Source organism: Drosophila busckii, chromosome 3R (assembly GCF_011750605.1).
Source record: "Drosophila busckii strain San Diego stock center, stock number 13000-0081.31 chromosome 3R, ASM1175060v1, whole genome shotgun sequence".
In the NCBI taxonomy this organism is placed as follows: Eukaryota; Metazoa; Arthropoda; class Insecta; order Diptera; family Drosophilidae; genus Drosophila; species Drosophila busckii.
The window spans coordinates 15020870-15039345 of record NC_046607.1 but is presented as its reverse complement, the minus strand read 5'-3'; the positions used below and the strand labels follow the sequence as shown (position 1 = coordinate 15039345).

Here is an 18476-nt window from a genome sequence, read left to right as displayed (position 1 = left end):
GGCATAAATAAAATTTAGCAAATTGTCATTTGATTCAAAAATTCCTGTGGTCAACAAGGTTATCAACACGGTTTGGTCGATTGCCTTTTGGCAGCAGCCGTTCATTGCATTTTGATTGGCTTTTGTGTGCACAGTTTGCTCTTAATATAAAATTATGACACTTTTGACCATTTAAGTGTCGATGTTGCGGTTGTGAATCATGCCAAAGTCGGCACTAATGATCCGCAGCGGCATGCTTTTGACTTGGTTTTGGTTTGTTCATTGTCTGTTTTTTGTTTTATTCATATTTCGACAACTACTGACAACTGCAACAAACAAATAGAATATATAAAGTACAAAGTATATAATATAAATGTTGGTGTTGCTATTGCAGTTGCTGCTGCTGTGTCCCAGTGTCAATGGAAATTAACACCGCGGGCACCGGCCTGCCTGGCATAGCATGGCATGGCTTGGCCAAACACAAGGCGTATACGTGATTTAACATACAATGGCAACGGCAACATGCGATTGTGCTATGCAGCTTGTCATGCTGCTGTAAAATGCAAAGGCAAATGCTTGCACAGATTTCTCATTTGCAATCGGCGTGGCATTGCAAATAAGCACTCCAGATGACGCGCTGACGCGACTTCACATGCTAAAATATGCTTCCCGCTACTGTTTGCCACAATGTGGCTGCAACGCAAAAGTTAAACACAAGTTGAGCTATGTTTGACACGTTTATTTACAACAGAGTTAGACTGGTTAACTACTTGACTACTTACACATGACTTAAGGCACTCAGCTCAAAAGTAAGTAAATCGCGAACTTGTATATGGATTGCTATAGAAATTGTACGTGGCGTATGAAGTGTCCGGCGTTTGAAACGTAGTGCTGAAGTAAGCTGGCTCAACGTAGCCCGCTGCGGCTGCCACTGCTGCTACAGCTAAATGGAAAAATAAGCAAGCAAATAAATAAAATCAGTATGAAAATCAGAAATCAATGACAATTTGTCATTTGGCGGTCACTGTGTGCACAATTACATGCATGTATGTATGTAAATATATACAAGAGCTAGAGCTACAATTACAATTAATAATGTTAGGTGCACTTGAGATTAGGTTGCCAAGTGTTGGAATTCCAAGCGTGGGCGTCAACTGACCAGCGTCACTCTCACGTACAAAACGGCGAAGGTTAAGCTCAGACCTCTGCATTCTTGTCAAGTGTTTGCTCAAATTTTCAACTGCTTGAACACCCCACTCACACTCACACAACACACATATTTATACTCCTACTTCCCCCCACCTCATGGCACATAAGCTGGCATTGCGCATTGTAGTTATTGTTATTGTTGCGCTGGCCGCTTTATGCTCTGGCAATTGGCCATTAATCTTTAGGCATTGCGTTTGGCAATTTGTTGCGCGCTGTCTAGCCAAACCGCAGGCAGTCCTCATCAGGAAGCACAAGCGCTGCGTAACGCCGCCTGGGAGAGCGTGGAGAACACTTTCAGCGCTTGTTGTATTAATTACACAATGGACAGTTGGCCATTGCTGTTGCTATTGTTGCTTTTGTAAATTTGACTACCAGTCGTGCATAAATTGTCAAATTGTAAAAATTATCTTAACTTCGTTTGCGTTTTATTTTTACATTGGTTTCATTGTGAAATGCATTTGTATAGTACTAAGTCCAAGTCCTCTAACTGCTGCTGCTGCTGTTGGCCAGGCGCAGATAAAAAAAATGCACTAACAACAGCAGCAATAGTTGCCCCATTTTCGTTTTATTTTTTTTTTTGTCTGCCTTCGAAGCGATATGCAAAGCAAATACAAAAAAAAGTGCAGAAATAGCTTAAATTTAAATTGCAAGCATATATTTCTGCCAAAGCATTATTTGCGCATATCATTGACAGTCTTTTAGTCTAAGCTTGCGTGTGTATGTGTGTGTAATTTTATAGACAAGCAGCCTGCTTGTAGCTTCGACTACGGCTCATGATTGCTGCTGCTGCTGCTGCAGCACCTGTTGCTGCTCTTAGCAGGCGTAGACTTGCAGTTAATACACATATTTTGACTGTCATTAAAAAGTAGTAGTAGCTATGTACAGTGAACGCTCGCAAATTACAAATAATTGGCTATAGGAAATATTATAATTAGCAACAAATTCCAGTGGCAACTTGAAATTCTCGAAAATTATAACAAATACTTTAGTCTGAGGTGTAGAAACTCTGAACTTGAAATTTAAAAAGTTCAACAGTAGTCTAAGCCAACAAAACGAGTAATTAAAATTCACTGTTAGATAATTGAGTAGAATGGATGTTGAGGCCGAACATTAGCTTTTACTCGTTTGAATAAAACCTTCAAGCAATTTAAGTTAAATTAAATTGAACGCTCTTTCTTTTTGCGCATTTCCTCGGTAATAGTGAAATGTTTTGCATTTGAAGCTACTAATAGTGCAGACTGTAGTAAAGTGCGCACCGTTCCAGCTGTGTGGCGCCCAGTACTTTACATTCCTTACCTTATACCCCCCTTACGCAAGCCCCTGCTTGCGTTGTAGATTTGTATTGCAGCCGTTGTTGCACTTCAAAGTGTTGCGCTGTTAATTAGATGCGCGGATTTTTATGTGCACTTATAATAATTGCAACCAACAAGTAAATTTTAACAAAGATACATTCGTTTTAGTTCAAGAAACTAAATGCCAAAATGTGCATAGTTTATTATGTGCAACAAAATAAAAATAAAAATGAATAATTCAAGTTCAGCTGTGGGCTAAAAGCGCTTTCAAATAAAAAATATAAACATAAAAATTTTAAAGTGTTTTTGTTGTTTTCTTTTTATTAATTTTGTTTTTAATTTAAGATTACAAATGAGTTTGAAATCAAAATGTAATAATGCCAATTGAGAACATAAATATACAAAAAAGAAGTAAAATGGCAAAATAAAATCATAAACAAAGCTTAAATACCAAAATAATAATAGTAGATTAAATTAAGTTGTTGGCTGTGTGTTTTAATGTTGATAAATTACGCTAAATAATAACAATAACTAACTAAACAATTGTTAATTGTCTACATTGTGCATGTTAGCTAGTGCAAGGTGCGTTGGTGTGTGTGTGTGTTAGTGTTGGGGGTGGGGGTGGAAGTGGGATGTGGAGTGGGGAGTGGGTGGTTGGTTGGTTGCTTGCTTGGGTTTAATTGTACAAATTGCAATTAATTGTGCGGCGCATTTCCGTTTCCGCTGCGTGTGTGTGTGTGCGTGTGTTTGTATGTGTGTGCAATTAACCATAGTGTTTTCCTGTGAATGGGTTATACATTAAAAAGACAATTACTACAAGTTTTTAACAATAGCATAAGCTATATGACTGCATAAAAGAATATTTAAATTAAAGAATAATAAAAGAAACTATTGCAAATTGCACTAATAAAGCTTTCTGTACGTTAAGTGTGTGCTTGTGTGTGTTTGTGTGTTTAAACGGAACGCTTGAAGGTATTACTTTGTCTGGGTGGCACAAAGCCAAAGCCTGAGGCGCCAACAACCACGCCGCTGGACTCCTCAATTGCATCTGGTGGCGAGGGTGGGAATACGACAGGTCCTGGGCAAGTAAAAGATCAAAGCAAAGCGAATGATTATAGCTAAATAAAGTGTGAAGTTCAAGTAGCTTACCTCGGTTCTGTCGTGGATCGCGCACCTGCGCTGCGGATGACAAAGGATCAAAGCCAAAGCGGCCGCGTGAGAGGAAATACTGTTGGCCAACAGCAAAGGTCAGGCACAGGCACAGCGCGACAAAGGTGACTAACTGCAAAAGACAATAAATATGTTAGCCAAATGCTTGCATGTATGTGTGTAGTTACTGTTAAATACGGTCAAAACGATTAAACAATTGAAATGTGTGCCAATGCCAGCTGAGCGGGGCATTAAAGAAACAATTAAACGTCAAAACCATAGAATGCCGCTTACATATACTTATATATGCATGTGTGTGTGTGTGTGTACTTGGACTCGTGCTGCCACGAGCCACGTAGCCAGTTCTTGGCGTCATATGCATAACGCATTGCAGAGCATTATGCATAATTAGCTTGGCATACCACAAAAGCCACAACAACAACAACAACAACAGCAGCAGCATTAACAGCAGCTAAAATTTATGACAATTGCAACACTCTCTTAGTTATAATATTTAAACTCTTTTATGGCACATTTCTGCTGACCCAATTCACAGCACGCGCAAAACAAAATCAAAATCAATTGCAGCGATAAGCTGAGCTCAAGCTCGTTAAGCAGCAGCAGCAGCAGCCAACAACGCTTCGAGCTTTGGTCTGTGGTCAACTTAATGCTTGCAGCTTGCCACAAGCTGGCGGCGTGCATCAAATGCAGCATGCTGTGCAAATTGGCGCACTGCTTATAAATCTCTATATACTACTATAAAGAGAGATATATGTGTCTGAGCAGGCGCTTGAATTTATTGTTTGCTCACTTGGAGAGCTCTTTGGCAACTTGTCGGTTGTTCGCGGGTGTTGCGATCAATGAGCGCTAATCATAGGGCAGCCTAATAGAACCAGTTTGCCAGCACCTGTGCCCACACACACATACACATACGTTTATTTAGATTACATTGCTGCAATCTGCTGGACGTAAAACTTTATTTGATTTTTTTTTGTGTGATTTTTTAATGAAAATATAAAGCGCAGTTTCGATTGTTGCTGTTGCGCTTCATTAATTACTTAATGGGCCGCGCCTGCCAAATTTCAATTGCACTACAGGGCGTATGCGCAACGCTCATATTGCAATAGCCTGCGCGCCGCCTGCCTGTGCATCCTACACAACAAATGACCAACTCATATTCTAAGCCATAGTATATATATTATATATGCAAAACAAGCAGCTGTAACAACAAGCAGACAACAATGCTAATTGCTCTTAGAAAAAAAAATCTACTCTGCAGACAGTCGCAAGGCAAAAACAAAATAGTCGACTTTTAAACTAAATAATCAAAAAATATGCAAACAAGGCGACCAGTTGCCAACAAGACAGCAACTCTTGGCTAGACTTGTGAAAATGCCTTTAATTAATTCGTGTTGTAGTTGTTGTTGCTGCTGCTGCTGTGGTTGCTGTTGTCTTTGTCAGACTCGGCGTCTGTGTTGCCACATCAAAGAGGCTTGAAGACAATTGCCAGCAGCATTATTCTCGACATGCATATGATAATTGTGATATATATACTTATATCGTTTGAGATTAATTGTTCGCCGTTTAGACGCGTAGGAGCAGCGATTAAAATTAGCCCCAGCTGAGTTATTTGTTTATGCCTTGTTGAAGCGCACTCAATGAGCACTAAATGTTTCTGTTTCTGCGCTGCTTGTTGCTGCTGCCGTTTCCCACAGTGTGTTATGTTGTGTTGACGCCGCTGTGGCATGCAACATATGTAAAACGTCAGGCAGTTGTTCACATTCTTCACATAGCTCGCACTGGCGACAGACACTTTTGAAAGTTATCGTTTAAACTAATTAAATTAATTAATGCAACTCCGCTTCGACTCTCTGTGGTTAGCCGCAAGGAATCCATGTTAATGTAACTTAATTTGCTGCAAATTGTTGTACATAGCTGCCAATATTGAAATAGCTGTCATGCCACTTGCTATGGCACAAATTAGTGCAACAAATGACCTTAGATATGATTTCGAAATTGGGCGGCGCCAACAGCAGCAGCAGCAGCAGCAGCAGCAAGTTGGCCAACGGCGGCTCATGCGCAAACCCACCCACCCACAACAATGATTAACTGCAAGACAGAGCAACATGTGAGCGTGTCTGCGACATAATAAAAAATAAAACCCATATACGAAAAAATCAAAGCAATGCACAATGAAAACAACAACAACAACAACAACTGTTGCCTTGTTAGCAAGCGCTTAAGCTACAATTTTTTTTATATATATTTGTAGCGTATTTATTAGTCTAGCTTAAGCTTTATAGACTTTGGTATTTTTTGGCGTTTTAGCTATTGATTGCTACAAATATGCGCCTGGACAGAAAAAAAATTAATTATTTATTTATTAGGCTAGAGGCCAGAAAATGAAAAGCGGTTTGTGGGCAATTAGCCAAGAATTTTAATTTAAATTTAAGTTAAAAATTTAACGCTTGTTGTGCAAATGTTGTCAAATAACTTAACAACTTGTTTAAATAGAAACATAATAGATTCATTTCAGGTAGTATAACAAGCGCAAACTTTTAAATTAAAAATTCAAATATATCGAAGTTAATTTATTTGATTATAGATTGCTGCATTCATTTTTTAATTTATTATTGACTGGCTAGCTATTATTAGCGAACCTTTACTGTAGCTTTTAAAAATAGCCCAGCCAGAGCCAACAACGTAAATGAGTCATGCAAATTGGGAAAACTGAAACTGCAACTGCAATTGCTGCTGCGAATTGTTTAATTAATCTTATTTAAAATGGTTTGTCATTTTTTTGATTTGGCCAAAAGTGAATGTTTGACAATTGGAAATTTTATGCGCGCAAGCTTAATGTGCCATAAAATGATTATTATTATTGTTGTTATCTTTTGTTGTTAATGATGGCCAACGCCTGCGAAAGTCTTAATATGCCGAAAGTTTAACGCTCGATTGAGCAACGCTGCATTGACTTTCAACACGGAAGCTGCTGCCACTGTGACTGCTTGCCTCTTGGCGCATTCAAATGTGCAGTCCAGCTCCAGCTCCAGTTGTTGTTGTGCTGGTTGCTGTTGTGGCTGTGGCTGTGGCTGTGGTTGTAGGTGAAGCTTAAATGTTGCAACGTGCTTGTTGCTTTAAATTACTTTGAATTGTGTTTAATAGCTGGAAATGCAGGCAGGCTAGCAGGCCAAGTTGTTGTAAATCGCTTTTGACGGCGGCTGATTGTTATAGCCTGTTGTGTTTGCTCAATTTTCATTTTGATTTTGTTGTGCCTGGGAAGTGCTAATTGCGCTCTGCCAGCGTGAGAATTGAAACACTTTTCCTTTTTCCGGCCACAAGTGCAATTTAGCGATTTTTCAAGTTCAAACGCAAATCAAATTTGTAGCATTTAAATTCGAACAAAATGTGTCTTTAAGCCCGGGCTTATAAATATGCTAATGGCCAGCGATAAACTACAGCGTAACTATTTTGCAAAAGCCCCAAATAGAAGTCGAACGCAATCGCATGTGGGCAGCGCATTGAGAGTTGCGGACTGGACATGTGTTTGCCCAGGCACTTGCCATGTGCATTGACTGACTGACTGAATGACTTGGATTGCGACAGCTGCACGCTAATCGCTAAGCGAATTGCCAAGAAATAAATAAATAAAAATAAGAAAAGCAAACTAGATCTGCACAAACGTGTTCAAGCAGCCAAATCGACTAAGAAAATTATGTACCAGTGGTCAGCGATGCGACAGACGATATCAAATAACATGTGGCAGACTTGTAAGCCTAACAGACACAAAAACACACAAGACACAATGCTCGGCTTAGCTGCGGTATTAGAAGCAACAAACTAATGAGCTTACACACAGATACACACACACACACACACACATGAGTGTGTGTTTCTCTTTCATGACACATGACAATTGCCAATGTTGTGCAAGCGCCATCTTCATTGGGCCAAACAGCGCTTGTACTTAGCCAAGCGCAAAGCAAAGCCAAAATTTATGGCAATTAATTTGAATTTGTACACGCAAAGCGTGTGTTAAAAGGCCACAAACATGAGCCACAGCGATTGTCGAGCAATTAATAAATCTTTTCAAAGTTAATCGAAAGCGATTTGCCAGACATTGATTGCAGTTCCCAGGCTCCAAGCTCCAAGCGCCAACAGATGCAGTTGGCCATTGCATAAGATTCGTTGCAGTTGCCGCTAATTTAACAGCGTTTTAATTTATGAACACGCACACACACAGACGCAACATGCACGCATTTGAGTGTGTGGCACGCAGCGCCAGCAAGAAGTTGGTCAGTTTTGGCCAGTTTGGCCGCTTTTGGCTTGGCTTTGGCTCTGACTTTGGCTCTGCACAACTTTTGGCGCGTGTGTCGCGTACTATTTCAATTAAGTTACAAAACGCATGGCCCAAAGCATGTTGCTTGTTATTTATCTCTCGCGCAATTGCGTTGTAAACAAGTGTCTGATCTGATCTGCTGCGGCCATAGCCTTCAACATGAACTTGAACTTCTTTTTTTTTTTGCCATGTCTGTAGCTGTAGCTGCGTAGAGCTGCGCGCGTTAAGCGTGAAATTGTAGGCCACACGCACGCACACTCATGCATTGGGGATTGAGTTGTTGGCGGTGCGTGTTAATCTGCATTAATACATATGCATGCTGTTTAAGCTTTCATGTTGACAATTTATTGGCTGCACGCCCTCTTTTTTTAAAAGCCATTGTCTGTCGGCCAGACGGCTTAATAAAAATCGCGTTGCTTATATTTCTATATTTTATAGCCATTTGCATAGATATACGTTTATATATTTGTCATATGTGTGTGCTTGTGTTTGCTTTTGCCGACAAAATGCTGCGCTATTGACACACGATAACAATTGGCAATTGGCAGCAGGCGACTGGAGCTGCGGCCATAAATTCATATGCAGCAATAAAAACAAAATAATACAGAGTTCTAAATGAAAATGAAACCAGACTCAATTTGGTGGCGTGCGTTGCTTTGCGTTGGCAGCACAATAGCATTAACATAAGCAGTAAAACAAAAAACGAAAAGAAAAAACCGCTGTGAAAATTGTCACAGTGCTAAACAAAAGACTTAGGCAACGAACTTGCCTGGCCTGGCTTGCAAAAATATTGCGCATACGCAAGGTTGTGTCTTTAGTTGCTGGGTACTTACGAATTTCATATTGTTAAAGTTGTTTGGTTTTGCAGCTTGTTTATAAGTTAATAACACTGTATCGTGGCTTTAGCTGCAATTAGTTAACAAATACAACAATTGTAAATTATAATTTATTTTTATGTATTCTTTTTTTTTCTCTGCACTGCACTGCACTTTATGTTATATAGTCAAAAATGTATTAGGTTTGTAGCGCGTTCACGCGATTTAAACGAGATCAAGCCAAGTTGTTGACTGTTTGCTGGAAGCTGCCAACTTAAAGCTGGAAGCCAGTCAGCTGTTTGTTGCTATTGTTAGCTTACACGACTCTGTGTTGCTCTCGGCTCGCCGTTGTTGTTGTTGTCGTCGTCGTCGTCGTCGTTGGCGTAGTGTGTGCAGTACGTCGGACTGTGCGGTAAAACGTTTAATGAATTCCAACAGAAATGTTCAGTTGATTTTATATAAAGCATGGCAAGCATTGCGTCGCGTCGCAGTCGACGTCGCTGCGGTTGTTTGTTGCGATTTGGAGTGAGCTTTTTTTTTTTTGTTTGTTATTTTCTGTTGTTGTGGTTGTTGTTGTTGAGCGCTTTTTAGCTTTGAGTTAAGGCTTCGAGGTTTGCTGGCCTACGTGCACCACGTGATGGTGGCTGTTCTTGGGCGGACACTTGCGAAAAAAAACTAAGGCAACTTTCTAGCCAACTGGGCAGCTATGGCATAACCAGTTATAAGTATTTGTTTTTGTTTGCGCCTGCACTTCCAGCTGGGTCAATCAGCCTTAGGATGACGAGACTTATGCAAATTGAATGCAAATGCATTTGGAAAGCTGACAACACCTTGACTTGATTGCAAGTGGGACTAGCAGCAGCAGCAACAAAACAACAACAACAAATAATAACAACAGCTGTTGCTAGCGCAATTTCTTCCGCCTCTGGCCGCTTTTGACCGTGAAAATTGTTTTGTTGCGATTGTTTGAGGGGTCGCTCTTGGGCTGATTTAAATGACAATTTAAGTTATGTCTCGCTTGTATGATTAAATATCAGACATTTTATGCATAATCATAATCATAACGCACAATACCTGAGCCTCATTGCCGGAAGCGTTGCGGGCCACTGAGTCTCTGTGCTAAATATTATGTTGTATTTGATATTACGTCGGCTGTTAATGCTTTAATGCATAGCATAAACATGATTGACATTTACGACCCTTGTGCGCAAGCCTACGAGGGTAGCCCACAAAGTTCCAGTTTATTCTGTTCAGCTACTAAATTGCTAAGAATAAAAATAATTTATAAAACTGGTTTTTCCAATTTGATGAGCAGCGCCCAATTTCAATAAATATAATTCAAAAGCTGCTGCGTTCTAATCTTGTCATTGAACTACCCTCGCTGCTAATGACTTTAATTAAATACAAATTGCACACTTGTCAGAGCTATGCAAGCAATGCGTTTAAACTGTTTTATTTTTTTTAATTACAAGTCGGGCAGTGCTATGAAACCTGTAGGGACAGGAGCAAGGGGCTAAGATCAACGCTGACACAGACAAATACCAAGTTCAAGGCCAGAGCAGCAGCTGTGTATATGCAGCAGCCACTAAAACGCCTTGTGGATGCAACTTAGAGCAGCTGACAGTCAACCGCAAAGGTTTTGTATTTGCAAGTACATTCAATTTCAATTAAAAATTGTCTGCAATTGGCAATCGCTGTTGGGGTTCAAGTTCAGTTGGCCAGCGCGCGCAATTGTTGTAATTTATGCAATAATTAGCGCGTTTGCCATTGATTTATGTCTAAACAATTAACAAATTGCCTTGTGAGTGCTTTGGCTTTAGCTTGGCTTTCTTTTGTATCGATTGTTTGTTTGTGCTACGCTCGCACATTTGTTTGCTTCTAATTGAAATAGTTAAGCGAACGCGTCTGACAACGATTATCAATCATTTGGCTTAGATTTTGGCCTCACTTGGCCAGGCCTGAGGTTATTGCCATTTTGAGGAATTGCTGTTGAATAAACCATGTTGTGGGCCACAACTTGTCTGCACATGTCAAATTGCTGATTGCTGCCACTAAATTAATGAGCTTTTAAACGCGTATGCCAAAAATAGTTGCTGATTTGATAGTTAAACTATTTTTGTGTGAACTTGCGAACATCCTGGTATGGGATAGAGAATTACAACGTTACAACAGATCCATCAATCAGCATCGGGCTTACACGCGCGAATAATTAATTAAGAACATTCCGTGCTGCTCTTATGAATAATTTATGCAAATGAAACAACATTTGCTTTTGATTACAACTTTTGTTTGAAAGTCAAAGCAAACATCAACAGTTCAAACTTTGCCCATAAAGCTAAAAGCATTTGTTATACTTACTTACATATCTGCTCACTTCGATAAATTAAATTAATGCATTGCCTTTATTTCGACTTTCTTTTTTGTTGAATACGTCGATGCGTTTCAATGACCTTGCCGGGGTTAATAACTAAGTGCATTCTGATTTTGATATAATTAGCCATGTTATATGCCAATTAGCGAAACGTGTTGAGGAAGCGCTGACCGCTGTGATTGCTAAGGCTGCGGCTCAGACACTTGACAATATGCATTTACAGCTATTCGTCGTAGTTTGCCAATTAGCTAATTGTGCCCAAATGTGCATAACATAGCTGTGCGATTATGAATAGCGAGCGCAAGTTCAAATGTTTAGCATTCCAAAGTTCCGGACCAATTCAGTACGTAATCGATTTGCATTATATAAACATACATACTATACATACATACATATTTATGAAGCATTTAGCATTTATTCTCACGGCATAGACCTTGACAATGCCCGACGTTTTGTGACTAACGCATATTGCTGCTCAGGTGGCGGCCTACGAGCTTGCGGCTTGGCGAGGAAGAAAACTCTTGCAACTAGAACTGGTTTTGCGTTTTTCCATTAGGCGTTAAATTGAAGGCGCGAATATGCGTACACAATAATTACAACAACAGCAACAACAACTACGTTAACGACAACCGTTAGTTTGACAAGCGCGTATGGGGCTGTATGTAAGTAATTGGTGTTTGGAGTCATGGGATTAATGAAAACTGGTTGACGTCGTCTGCGCAGAGCATGATGCTGCAATTTGGCATTTTCGATAGGGAAGAGCTTTCATATTTTATGTATTTACTTGTCAAATGCTGCAATTTACGCATGCATCGCCGTTGACTTGTTTACGGTAATTATATTCTGTCACAGAAAATTAAAATCAGTACGCTTTCTCAGCCATCAGTTGATTTGCGCGGCAAACTGTTTCAGTGTTACAAACTGCACAAAGTTATCGTATCGAGCAGTTTTATATTTATCGTAAGCTAAGAGAGAATTTTTAGTTTTTATGCACTGGTCACACTAATATATATCGATATCTTAAACTTTCTTGCGCACTAATTTGTTTTTTGAAATCATTTTCATGCAACGGCTAGTTTAGTTTATTTAGATTTCCAAACAAAATATTATGCAGACTTTCTTCATGCAACGACTGCTTAAAAATAATATGAATATATGTATTATAGTTTAATTATGCCAAGCAAGAGTAACATCATCGCGTCCAGATTGCAAGCCTAAGATGAGTTCATAGAGCCGTAGAGCTGGTCCCAGCTTCAGACCGAAACAGGTAAGTACATCTTGGCGTGTGAGTAGCACTAATGAAGCGCCATCTATTTCCATTTCCTTCAAGGCGTTTGCTTCGACCGGATATGTTTTGGCTATGAAACTAGCCACCTGCTCAATCGTCCAGCTCTGAACTATCTTCACGTTCAGGTTCACATTCTCTTTATCAGCAGTAGCTTGGCTATCAGCTGATCTATTACGCTTCTTACGTTCACGTTTAGGTACATATAGCTGTGCATCACAGCTCTGACACTTCCATCCACTGGCGGTTACATTCATCTGGTTCAATGCGGGCATGTGACATTTCAAATGGTAGACATCAGCACAGCCGACGCACATAATCAAATCGTTACTATTTTTGGCAGAGCCACACAGTTCGCAACGGCGGCAGTTGTCACATCTAAAGTTCCGACGCACCAGGCTAAGCGTTTCAAATTTAATTGACAGACAAGCATAATGTACTGCAATAAGCCACATATTAAAGCAAACTAAAGTTTAACTAAGTACACAGCTATGTACTTACTTTTCTGCAAGCATGTCTTGCAGGTAATAAAATTGCTCTTGTGTCCGCTGCCAACCTTCGGCTCACTCTTACCGCATTTTAGGCAAGTGTCCACCCTTGGTTTCATGTTAACAATTGCAGCCTGCTTACGCACAGCAGGCGATGACGAGCTGCGAGAATCGTATTCCTCGGATGGATCAAACATTATTTTGGGTTTCTAAAGAAAATAAAAAGTTAAAAAGCTAGCAAACGGAAGCATGTGCTCATGCCTGCTCATACCTTAACGCGTCCTGTTGTACGCACCGCACCACTAAAATTCTCCTGCCAAGTTATTTCGTTGCTTTCATTGCTTTGGTCATCAGCTACATCACTAGCGTTAAGATCGTTCCACTTGCTTAAATCCATGTTAAACTACGCTTAATAAAAACTTGTTGCAAGTTGCAATGCTTCTACATAAAATTCTAAGGATGTGCAAAAATGTGCAATAGTGCAGGCATCGATACTGTTCTATGCAATCGATACATTGCAATTAAACTTTCTACGCTAGTTTTGAAATTTTTCTTCTTAATGCTTATTTTCAGTTTTTTCTACTTCAGTACCCTCAATCGATTGTATAAGCGTTATAAGCGATAAGGCTGCGCGACAAATCTGCGAAATAATTGTAAAAATATAATGTAAGTGTTGTGGTGCGCTCATTCTTACCGCTACAAAGTTAGCCAGCGAAGCTTCATAGAAACCCGCCTTGATGATCATTTCCCGTTGCGCACGTTGCATAATAAAGGCCAAGGATCGTCTTTGTTTTGGCGTTGCCAAATGCCAATCGGACAGTTGGACGGCCACACCCACTTGCAGGCTCTGCAGAAAAAGCAAAGTGAGTAAGAATGCCACGTGTTGAAGACCATTTTAAAGTTACCTCAACCTTGATGATCTCGCCACCATAGCAATAGAGAAATAATTGCAGCATAATGGATCCGAAAAATGAGAAATATACCAGTAGCGACATCACAGAGTCCATATGCTATAATTATAAAAGCAAAATACTTATTATATATTGTTAATTATAATAGACATAAATTTGACACACGCACAGTTACAATCTGATAGATAATAACGCCAACCTGCAGCGACGTGATGAAGAACTGGCCAAAGACAATGGGCATAAAAATGAGACGCAGCCGCTGGGACATGTCCAAGAGCAGCACGTGATAGTTAATGGCGTCAATGAGTTGTACAGAATCAGTGGCCGCCTGGACAATGGTATCCTGCAGCGTTTGGAAATGCGCACGCAGATTGATGGCAAATGAAATGAAAAGACCATCCACAGCCGAAGCATACAACACCACTACAATGGTAACGATCATAGTGTAAACATAGCCACACTCGTAGCCAGGACTCACAGTGTCATTAAAAGGAAATCTATAAAGCGCATATGAGCTTAAGTCACAGCCAAGAGATCGACACTTACTTCATGGGCATGGGCAGCTCTCTCGCAACAGACACGCCACGCCAGTTACTTGAAATAATCATTACAATAGGGGTCAGCATAAAGTATAAGCCTGTAAAGCCACAGGAAAAGAAGTAAGCTTTGCCCAGCTTTGTGGCCAATTTATTGGCGGGCGTTACATAGTCGTAGCCACAGTGCTGCAAACGTCGAGCTGTCAAAGGTTTGTCAAAAATATTATTAGCTACAAAACATAATTAATAAATTCATTTACACTGCAGATACATTTGCCTGAAGCCCTGAATCATGCGCCAATAATCTTGTTTGTATGCCAGAAACGTAGATATTTTAATGACAGTCAACATGTTGGTAAAGACCACACTCAAGCCAGCGGTAATTAGCTCCAGATCATCACGATTATGCAATGCATATGATACCAACGGATATTGCGCTGATAGCACAAATGCCAAAGAGGCAATGTGCTTTAGGCTTAAAGTTAGAGGCTCCACAACCATATTGTGACCCATGACGCGTAGACATTGCTCCTGCAATTGAAATAACCGAACCATGATTTGACGCAAACAGACAAAGGATTAAAAGGTACTGCCCTTATATATCAGCACGCATGCTAATTGTCGGTTTGTTTAATTAATTGTAGCCTTGGCATTGGCCAGCAGCTAATAACGGTATTTGACAGGACGTTGATATAATGTTGACACAACAAATTATCAACGACACACTAATTGAGCAGTTGTGGCAATTACTGCGCTGGCCTTGCTATAAAACAAAATTTTTAACAAAGTTATTTAAAATGTTAAAACCTTAAGTGAAATCTCACGTCTGCTGTAATTACAATAATATCTTTTTTAAATATCTGTAATGTTTTTAAATAACTTTATAATAACTCATGCTGGGCTAGGTCGCCCATCGCTTTCATCTCATGCCTATGTTATGATGTCGCAATCGAAAGCAAACAAAAATTTAATCAATGTAAGCTCAGCAAAAACTTTGCAATTGTGTTTGGCTCTATCCCTGACCCCAAACAAACTATAATGACTCGAAAGATTGGCTGAAGTGGATGTTTAGGCAATGGCATGGTATTTATTTTGTATAAAAAAATTGCTATTAATTATAATTATTGGTTGCAATATGCCCATCTCCCAAATAAGCTGCAGGGTGTTTGATTTTTTTTAACAACGATTTGAATTTATTAACAACAATATGGTAAAATGCATGGAATAGTACAGCTCAACTGCTTAGAAACTGGGTGGCAGGTAGGCATTGCTGGTGGCATGAGATTGTCCAGCGGAAACAGCAATAGCTTGGCCAGCACCAGTGCTGCCAATGGAGGTAGCGCCAGCATCAGCACCGCTGCCCAAGGCGCCAATAACGGAGGTAACAGGTGCGACGCCCTCATCGGTAAGCTGGCTGGTGCCGCCGAGCGCATCGTATTGAGCCTGGATCTGCTGCTGGGCATGGCTGGCCTCCTCGTTGGTCTTGTACTTGATGAAGAAGACCTCGGGCTTGCTGGTGGATGATTGCTGCTCAACAACTTCGGCGTGCACATCGGAGCTATCGGTCTTCTTGCTGAGCACATAGATGACGGTCTTGTCCTCGTTGACAGCGGGACTGATCTTGATGGAGGTCTTCTTGTTGGAGCGCTGTGGCGACTTGATGAACACCACATTGTAGTTGCGCTTGGGCACACCGACAGTGATGTGACGCTCCTTGTAGTCCTCATCTACATCCTCGGGCGCAGAGTGAATGAAGAAACGCTTGGACACAATGGGCTGCTGTTGCTGATGATGCTGCTGTTCCACATGTCCATGCTGCTGATGCTGCACAGTCTGCACAGACTGCTGTTGGTAGTAAGCCTGTTGCTGCTGCTGTGGCTGTGGCTGCTGGTAGTGCTGCTGCAGCTGTTGCTGGGGCTGAACAGCAACTGCTGCTGAGTGCTGCTGCTGCTGGCTGTGCTGCTGGTAGTAGGTGGCGCCACTGCCGCTGGCGGTGCTCAGACCGCCAAAGGCAGACGGACCAGGATTGTAGTTGTAGCCCTGAGGCGCAGCCACGGCAACGGCGGCCAGACACAAAACCTGTGAAAGTAAATTGCGTAGTTTAGACTGGAGCAGGATTAAGTATACCACAGGTGTGCCTTACAATGAATCCACGCATTTCTGAGCTTGGTTGAGACTGTTGGGACTAGGTTTGGTTTACTTGCTGGTTCGCTGTGAACTGTATGACTTTGGTGATGAGTGCGTGGCTTTTATACAGCTCAAGTTTGCAGCAGTCGACAGCTTAATAAGTGAAGTTCAGGCACCAACTACACACAACATTTGTTGCATGTTCATTGTTTTTGTTTCAGTTCGCTTTCGTCTCATCTTCTTTGGCAGTTGTCCATCATCAGTTTGCCTTCGCCACTTTTCAAAAATCTCTCATTAAATGCCGCGTCTGGCGTGTAATTCCCCCATCTCCGCCAACATAGCCCAAGCCAAGCCAAAACCCAATTAGCGTGATGCCGGCCACCCCGCAACGTTGCCACTTAATTGTGCAGCAGCTGCCATTATGCTACAAGACTCGCGCTCTGCTCCTCAGGCCCTTTGCAAACGCTTTGCCCATGCGTCGCTTACATGCTATTAAAACAAGAATTGCATAAACACTTAATCAATTTTAATACAAGTTAGAAACCACTAAACAACAAGTCAATCGACCAAACGCAAACCCAAACCCATTCACTCATATCCGATCGTACTTAACATAACGGCAGCAGGCCAAGTGAGCAAGTGTCAGCCTTTATTAATGATCCAACAAGCCACAAAATTTGCATGTATAGTATGCTGTGCGCTGATCGCTTCTTTATGAGCTACAATGCTGTCCATTTATCATAAGTACACTGCCCAAGGAATATGTAAGTCAATTGTAAATTATAATAAATTTCTCCTTCAAATAAAAGTATTTTTATAATAAATATTTGTTATTGAACATACTTAAATAAAATATAGTTATAGTAGGTAACGCATTTATGACCAAGCAATCCATTTAAAATGATTACAAATGTTGAGCCACTTTATACGATCGTAAATAAAGATAACTCTATAAGAAATTATTTAATTTAAATCTATAATTTGATGTGTACAATTTATATATTTTATAATTTGGGCTGAGCAATTTGAACAAGTTTCCGTTTCCTTTCACTCTTGCTTATCTGCTGCAAGCGCACTTAATCGTTGCTCATGGCTCGTATGTTTTCTCTCAGTGTATGCAACCATTTGTACGCCTAAACGTGCAGAGCTATTTAAGTAAGCTCCCTTGGATAAATTTACTTTTGATTATCTTCAACAAAAAAGACCTTTGTCTAGCTGGCTTTGGCTTAAACCTGACGCCCATTCAATAATGCTGTGGTCTCGGTAATGAGCTGCTCATGAGCACTCGTCTTAAGCATGCGGTTCATTAATATTGTATGGGGGGCTGCATGGATATTATTTCTAAGCTGCGGTCACAAGTTGAAGGAGCTCTTGTGCAAGATGACATGGTTGACATGGCCAATTTGAGTGCATTCAACGAGCGTTATAAAATAAAAGCATTTTAAGCTAATCGCTTTAGTTAGCCAAGCTTTTAAAGCTCACATGATGGCCGTTATTCAATATCGAAACCCAAAGTTGTCATGAAATGAGTCTAAGTTCAATTCGCACTAAGCGTAAACAATATTCATAACTGTGCAGCAGATTGATTAATCATTTGATTATATATTGTAAATTGTTTTCTGTTTTAAACACATTTAATCACTTAAAGATTTGCAATAGTTTGAGCACAAAAAAAATATATTTAGTTTTTATATATACTTTTTAATTGTTTAATTTGTCTTTTATATATGCACATTTTTCTTGATGGCTTTGGTAATTGTTTAATATTAGCGTCCAACAACCTTGGCTTTGTTAATTTTTAAAACACGCCGTCGAACTCAAAAGTGAAATTGATGAAGTTTGAAATGTGAAAATAAATTTGATAAATGTAATCACACTTTTTTTCGTTTTGTTTTGACTAAACTTATGCAACCTTAAATCGCTAATATGCTATTAAATATATAAATTGCGTAATAATAAAAAACAAAAGTATAAA

At 40.2% G+C, this 18476-nt stretch overlaps 4 protein-coding genes across 5 annotated transcripts; all 4 read right to left on the bottom strand.

Annotated features, from left to right (window-relative positions):
• Nucleotides 1-703: 703 nt before the first annotated feature.
• Nucleotides 704-9216, bottom strand: LOC108604163. 2 transcript variants are annotated; one of them, XM_017993494.1, is made up of 5 exons: nucleotides 9104-9216; nucleotides 8802-8874; nucleotides 3630-3762; nucleotides 3460-3558; nucleotides 704-922 (listed from the first exon to the last, which is right to left on the bottom strand). In XM_017993494.1, exons 2-5 carry the CDS (start codon nucleotides 8808-8810, stop codon nucleotides 783-785), a joined length of 381 nt encoding a protein of 126 aa, XP_017848983.1. In that variant the 5' UTR covers nucleotides 8811-8874; nucleotides 9104-9216; the 3' UTR covers nucleotides 704-782. The 2 variants fall into 2 exon arrangements, with proteins under 2 accessions (XP_017848983.1, XP_017848985.1); XM_017993496.1 differs by lacking the exon at nucleotides 704-922 and adding an exon at nucleotides 3231-3260 and having other exon boundaries at nucleotides 9104-9214.
• Nucleotides 9217-12252: 3036 nt separating this feature from the next.
• Nucleotides 12253-13399, bottom strand: LOC108602454 (CG2662). Its single transcript, XM_017990577.1, has 3 exons — nucleotides 13199-13399; nucleotides 12941-13136; nucleotides 12253-12878 (listed from the first exon to the last, which is right to left on the bottom strand). Exons 1-3 carry the CDS (start codon nucleotides 13322-13324, stop codon nucleotides 12322-12324), a joined length of 879 nt encoding a protein of 292 aa, XP_017846066.1. The 5' UTR covers nucleotides 13325-13399; the 3' UTR covers nucleotides 12253-12321.
• A 78-nt stretch (nucleotides 13400-13477) lies between these two features.
• LOC108602693 (odorant receptor 82a) lies at nucleotides 13478-14929 on the bottom strand. Its single transcript, XM_017990832.1, has 6 exons — nucleotides 14635-14929; nucleotides 14385-14574; nucleotides 14008-14335; nucleotides 13833-13937; nucleotides 13622-13774; nucleotides 13478-13567 (listed from the first exon to the last, which is right to left on the bottom strand). The coding sequence occupies exons 1-6, from the start codon at nucleotides 14927-14929 to the stop codon at nucleotides 13484-13486; spliced, it is 1155 nt and encodes a 384-aa protein (XP_017846321.1). The 3' UTR covers nucleotides 13478-13483.
• Nucleotides 14930-15582: 653 nt separating this feature from the next.
• On the bottom strand, nucleotides 15583-16587 carry LOC108602224. Its single transcript, XM_017990271.1, has 3 exons — nucleotides 16518-16587; nucleotides 16298-16453; nucleotides 15583-16252 (listed from the first exon to the last, which is right to left on the bottom strand). The coding sequence occupies exons 1-3, from the start codon at nucleotides 16530-16532 to the stop codon at nucleotides 15617-15619; spliced, it is 807 nt and encodes a 268-aa protein (XP_017845760.1). The 5' UTR covers nucleotides 16533-16587; the 3' UTR covers nucleotides 15583-15616.
• Between the last annotated feature and the right edge of the window lie 1889 nt (nucleotides 16588-18476).

Coding starts and splice junctions, on each gene's coding strand:
- LOC108604163 (XM_017993494.1), bottom strand. Junction 3,559..3,629: donor CGATCCACGACAGAACCGAG/GTAAGCTACTTG, acceptor TTACTTGCCCAG/GACCTGTCGTATTCCCACCC. Junction 923..3,459: donor CTTTGTGCCACCCAGACAAA/GTAATACCTTCA, acceptor TTTTCCATTTAG/CTGTAGCAGCAGTGGCAGCC.
- LOC108602454 (XM_017990577.1), bottom strand. CDS start 13,324: ATGGATTTAAGCAAGTGGAACGATCTTAACGCTAGTGATGTAGCTGAT. Junction 13,137..13,198: donor GTACAACAGGACGCGTTAAG/GTATGAGCAGGC, acceptor TATTTTCTTTAG/AAACCCAAAATAATGTTTGA. Junction 12,879..12,940: donor CAAGACATGCTTGCAGAAAA/GTAAGTACATAG, acceptor GGCTTATTGCAG/TACATTATGCTTGTCTGTCA.
- LOC108602693 (XM_017990832.1), bottom strand. CDS start 14,929: ATGGTTCGGTTATTTCAATTGCAGGAGCAATGTCTACGCGTCATGGGT. Junction 14,575..14,634: donor CAGGCAAATGTATCTGCAGT/GTAAATGAATTT, acceptor AACCTTTGACAG/CTCGACGTTTGCAGCACTGT. Junction 13,568..13,621: donor CGCTGGCTAACTTTGTAGCG/GTAAGAATGAGC, acceptor ATTATTTCGCAG/ATTTGTCGCGCAGCCTTATC.
- LOC108602224 (XM_017990271.1), bottom strand. Junction 16,253..16,297: donor AGCACTCAGCAGCAGTTGCT/GTTCAGCCCCAG, acceptor CAGCAGCCACAG/CCACAGCAGCAGCAACAGGC.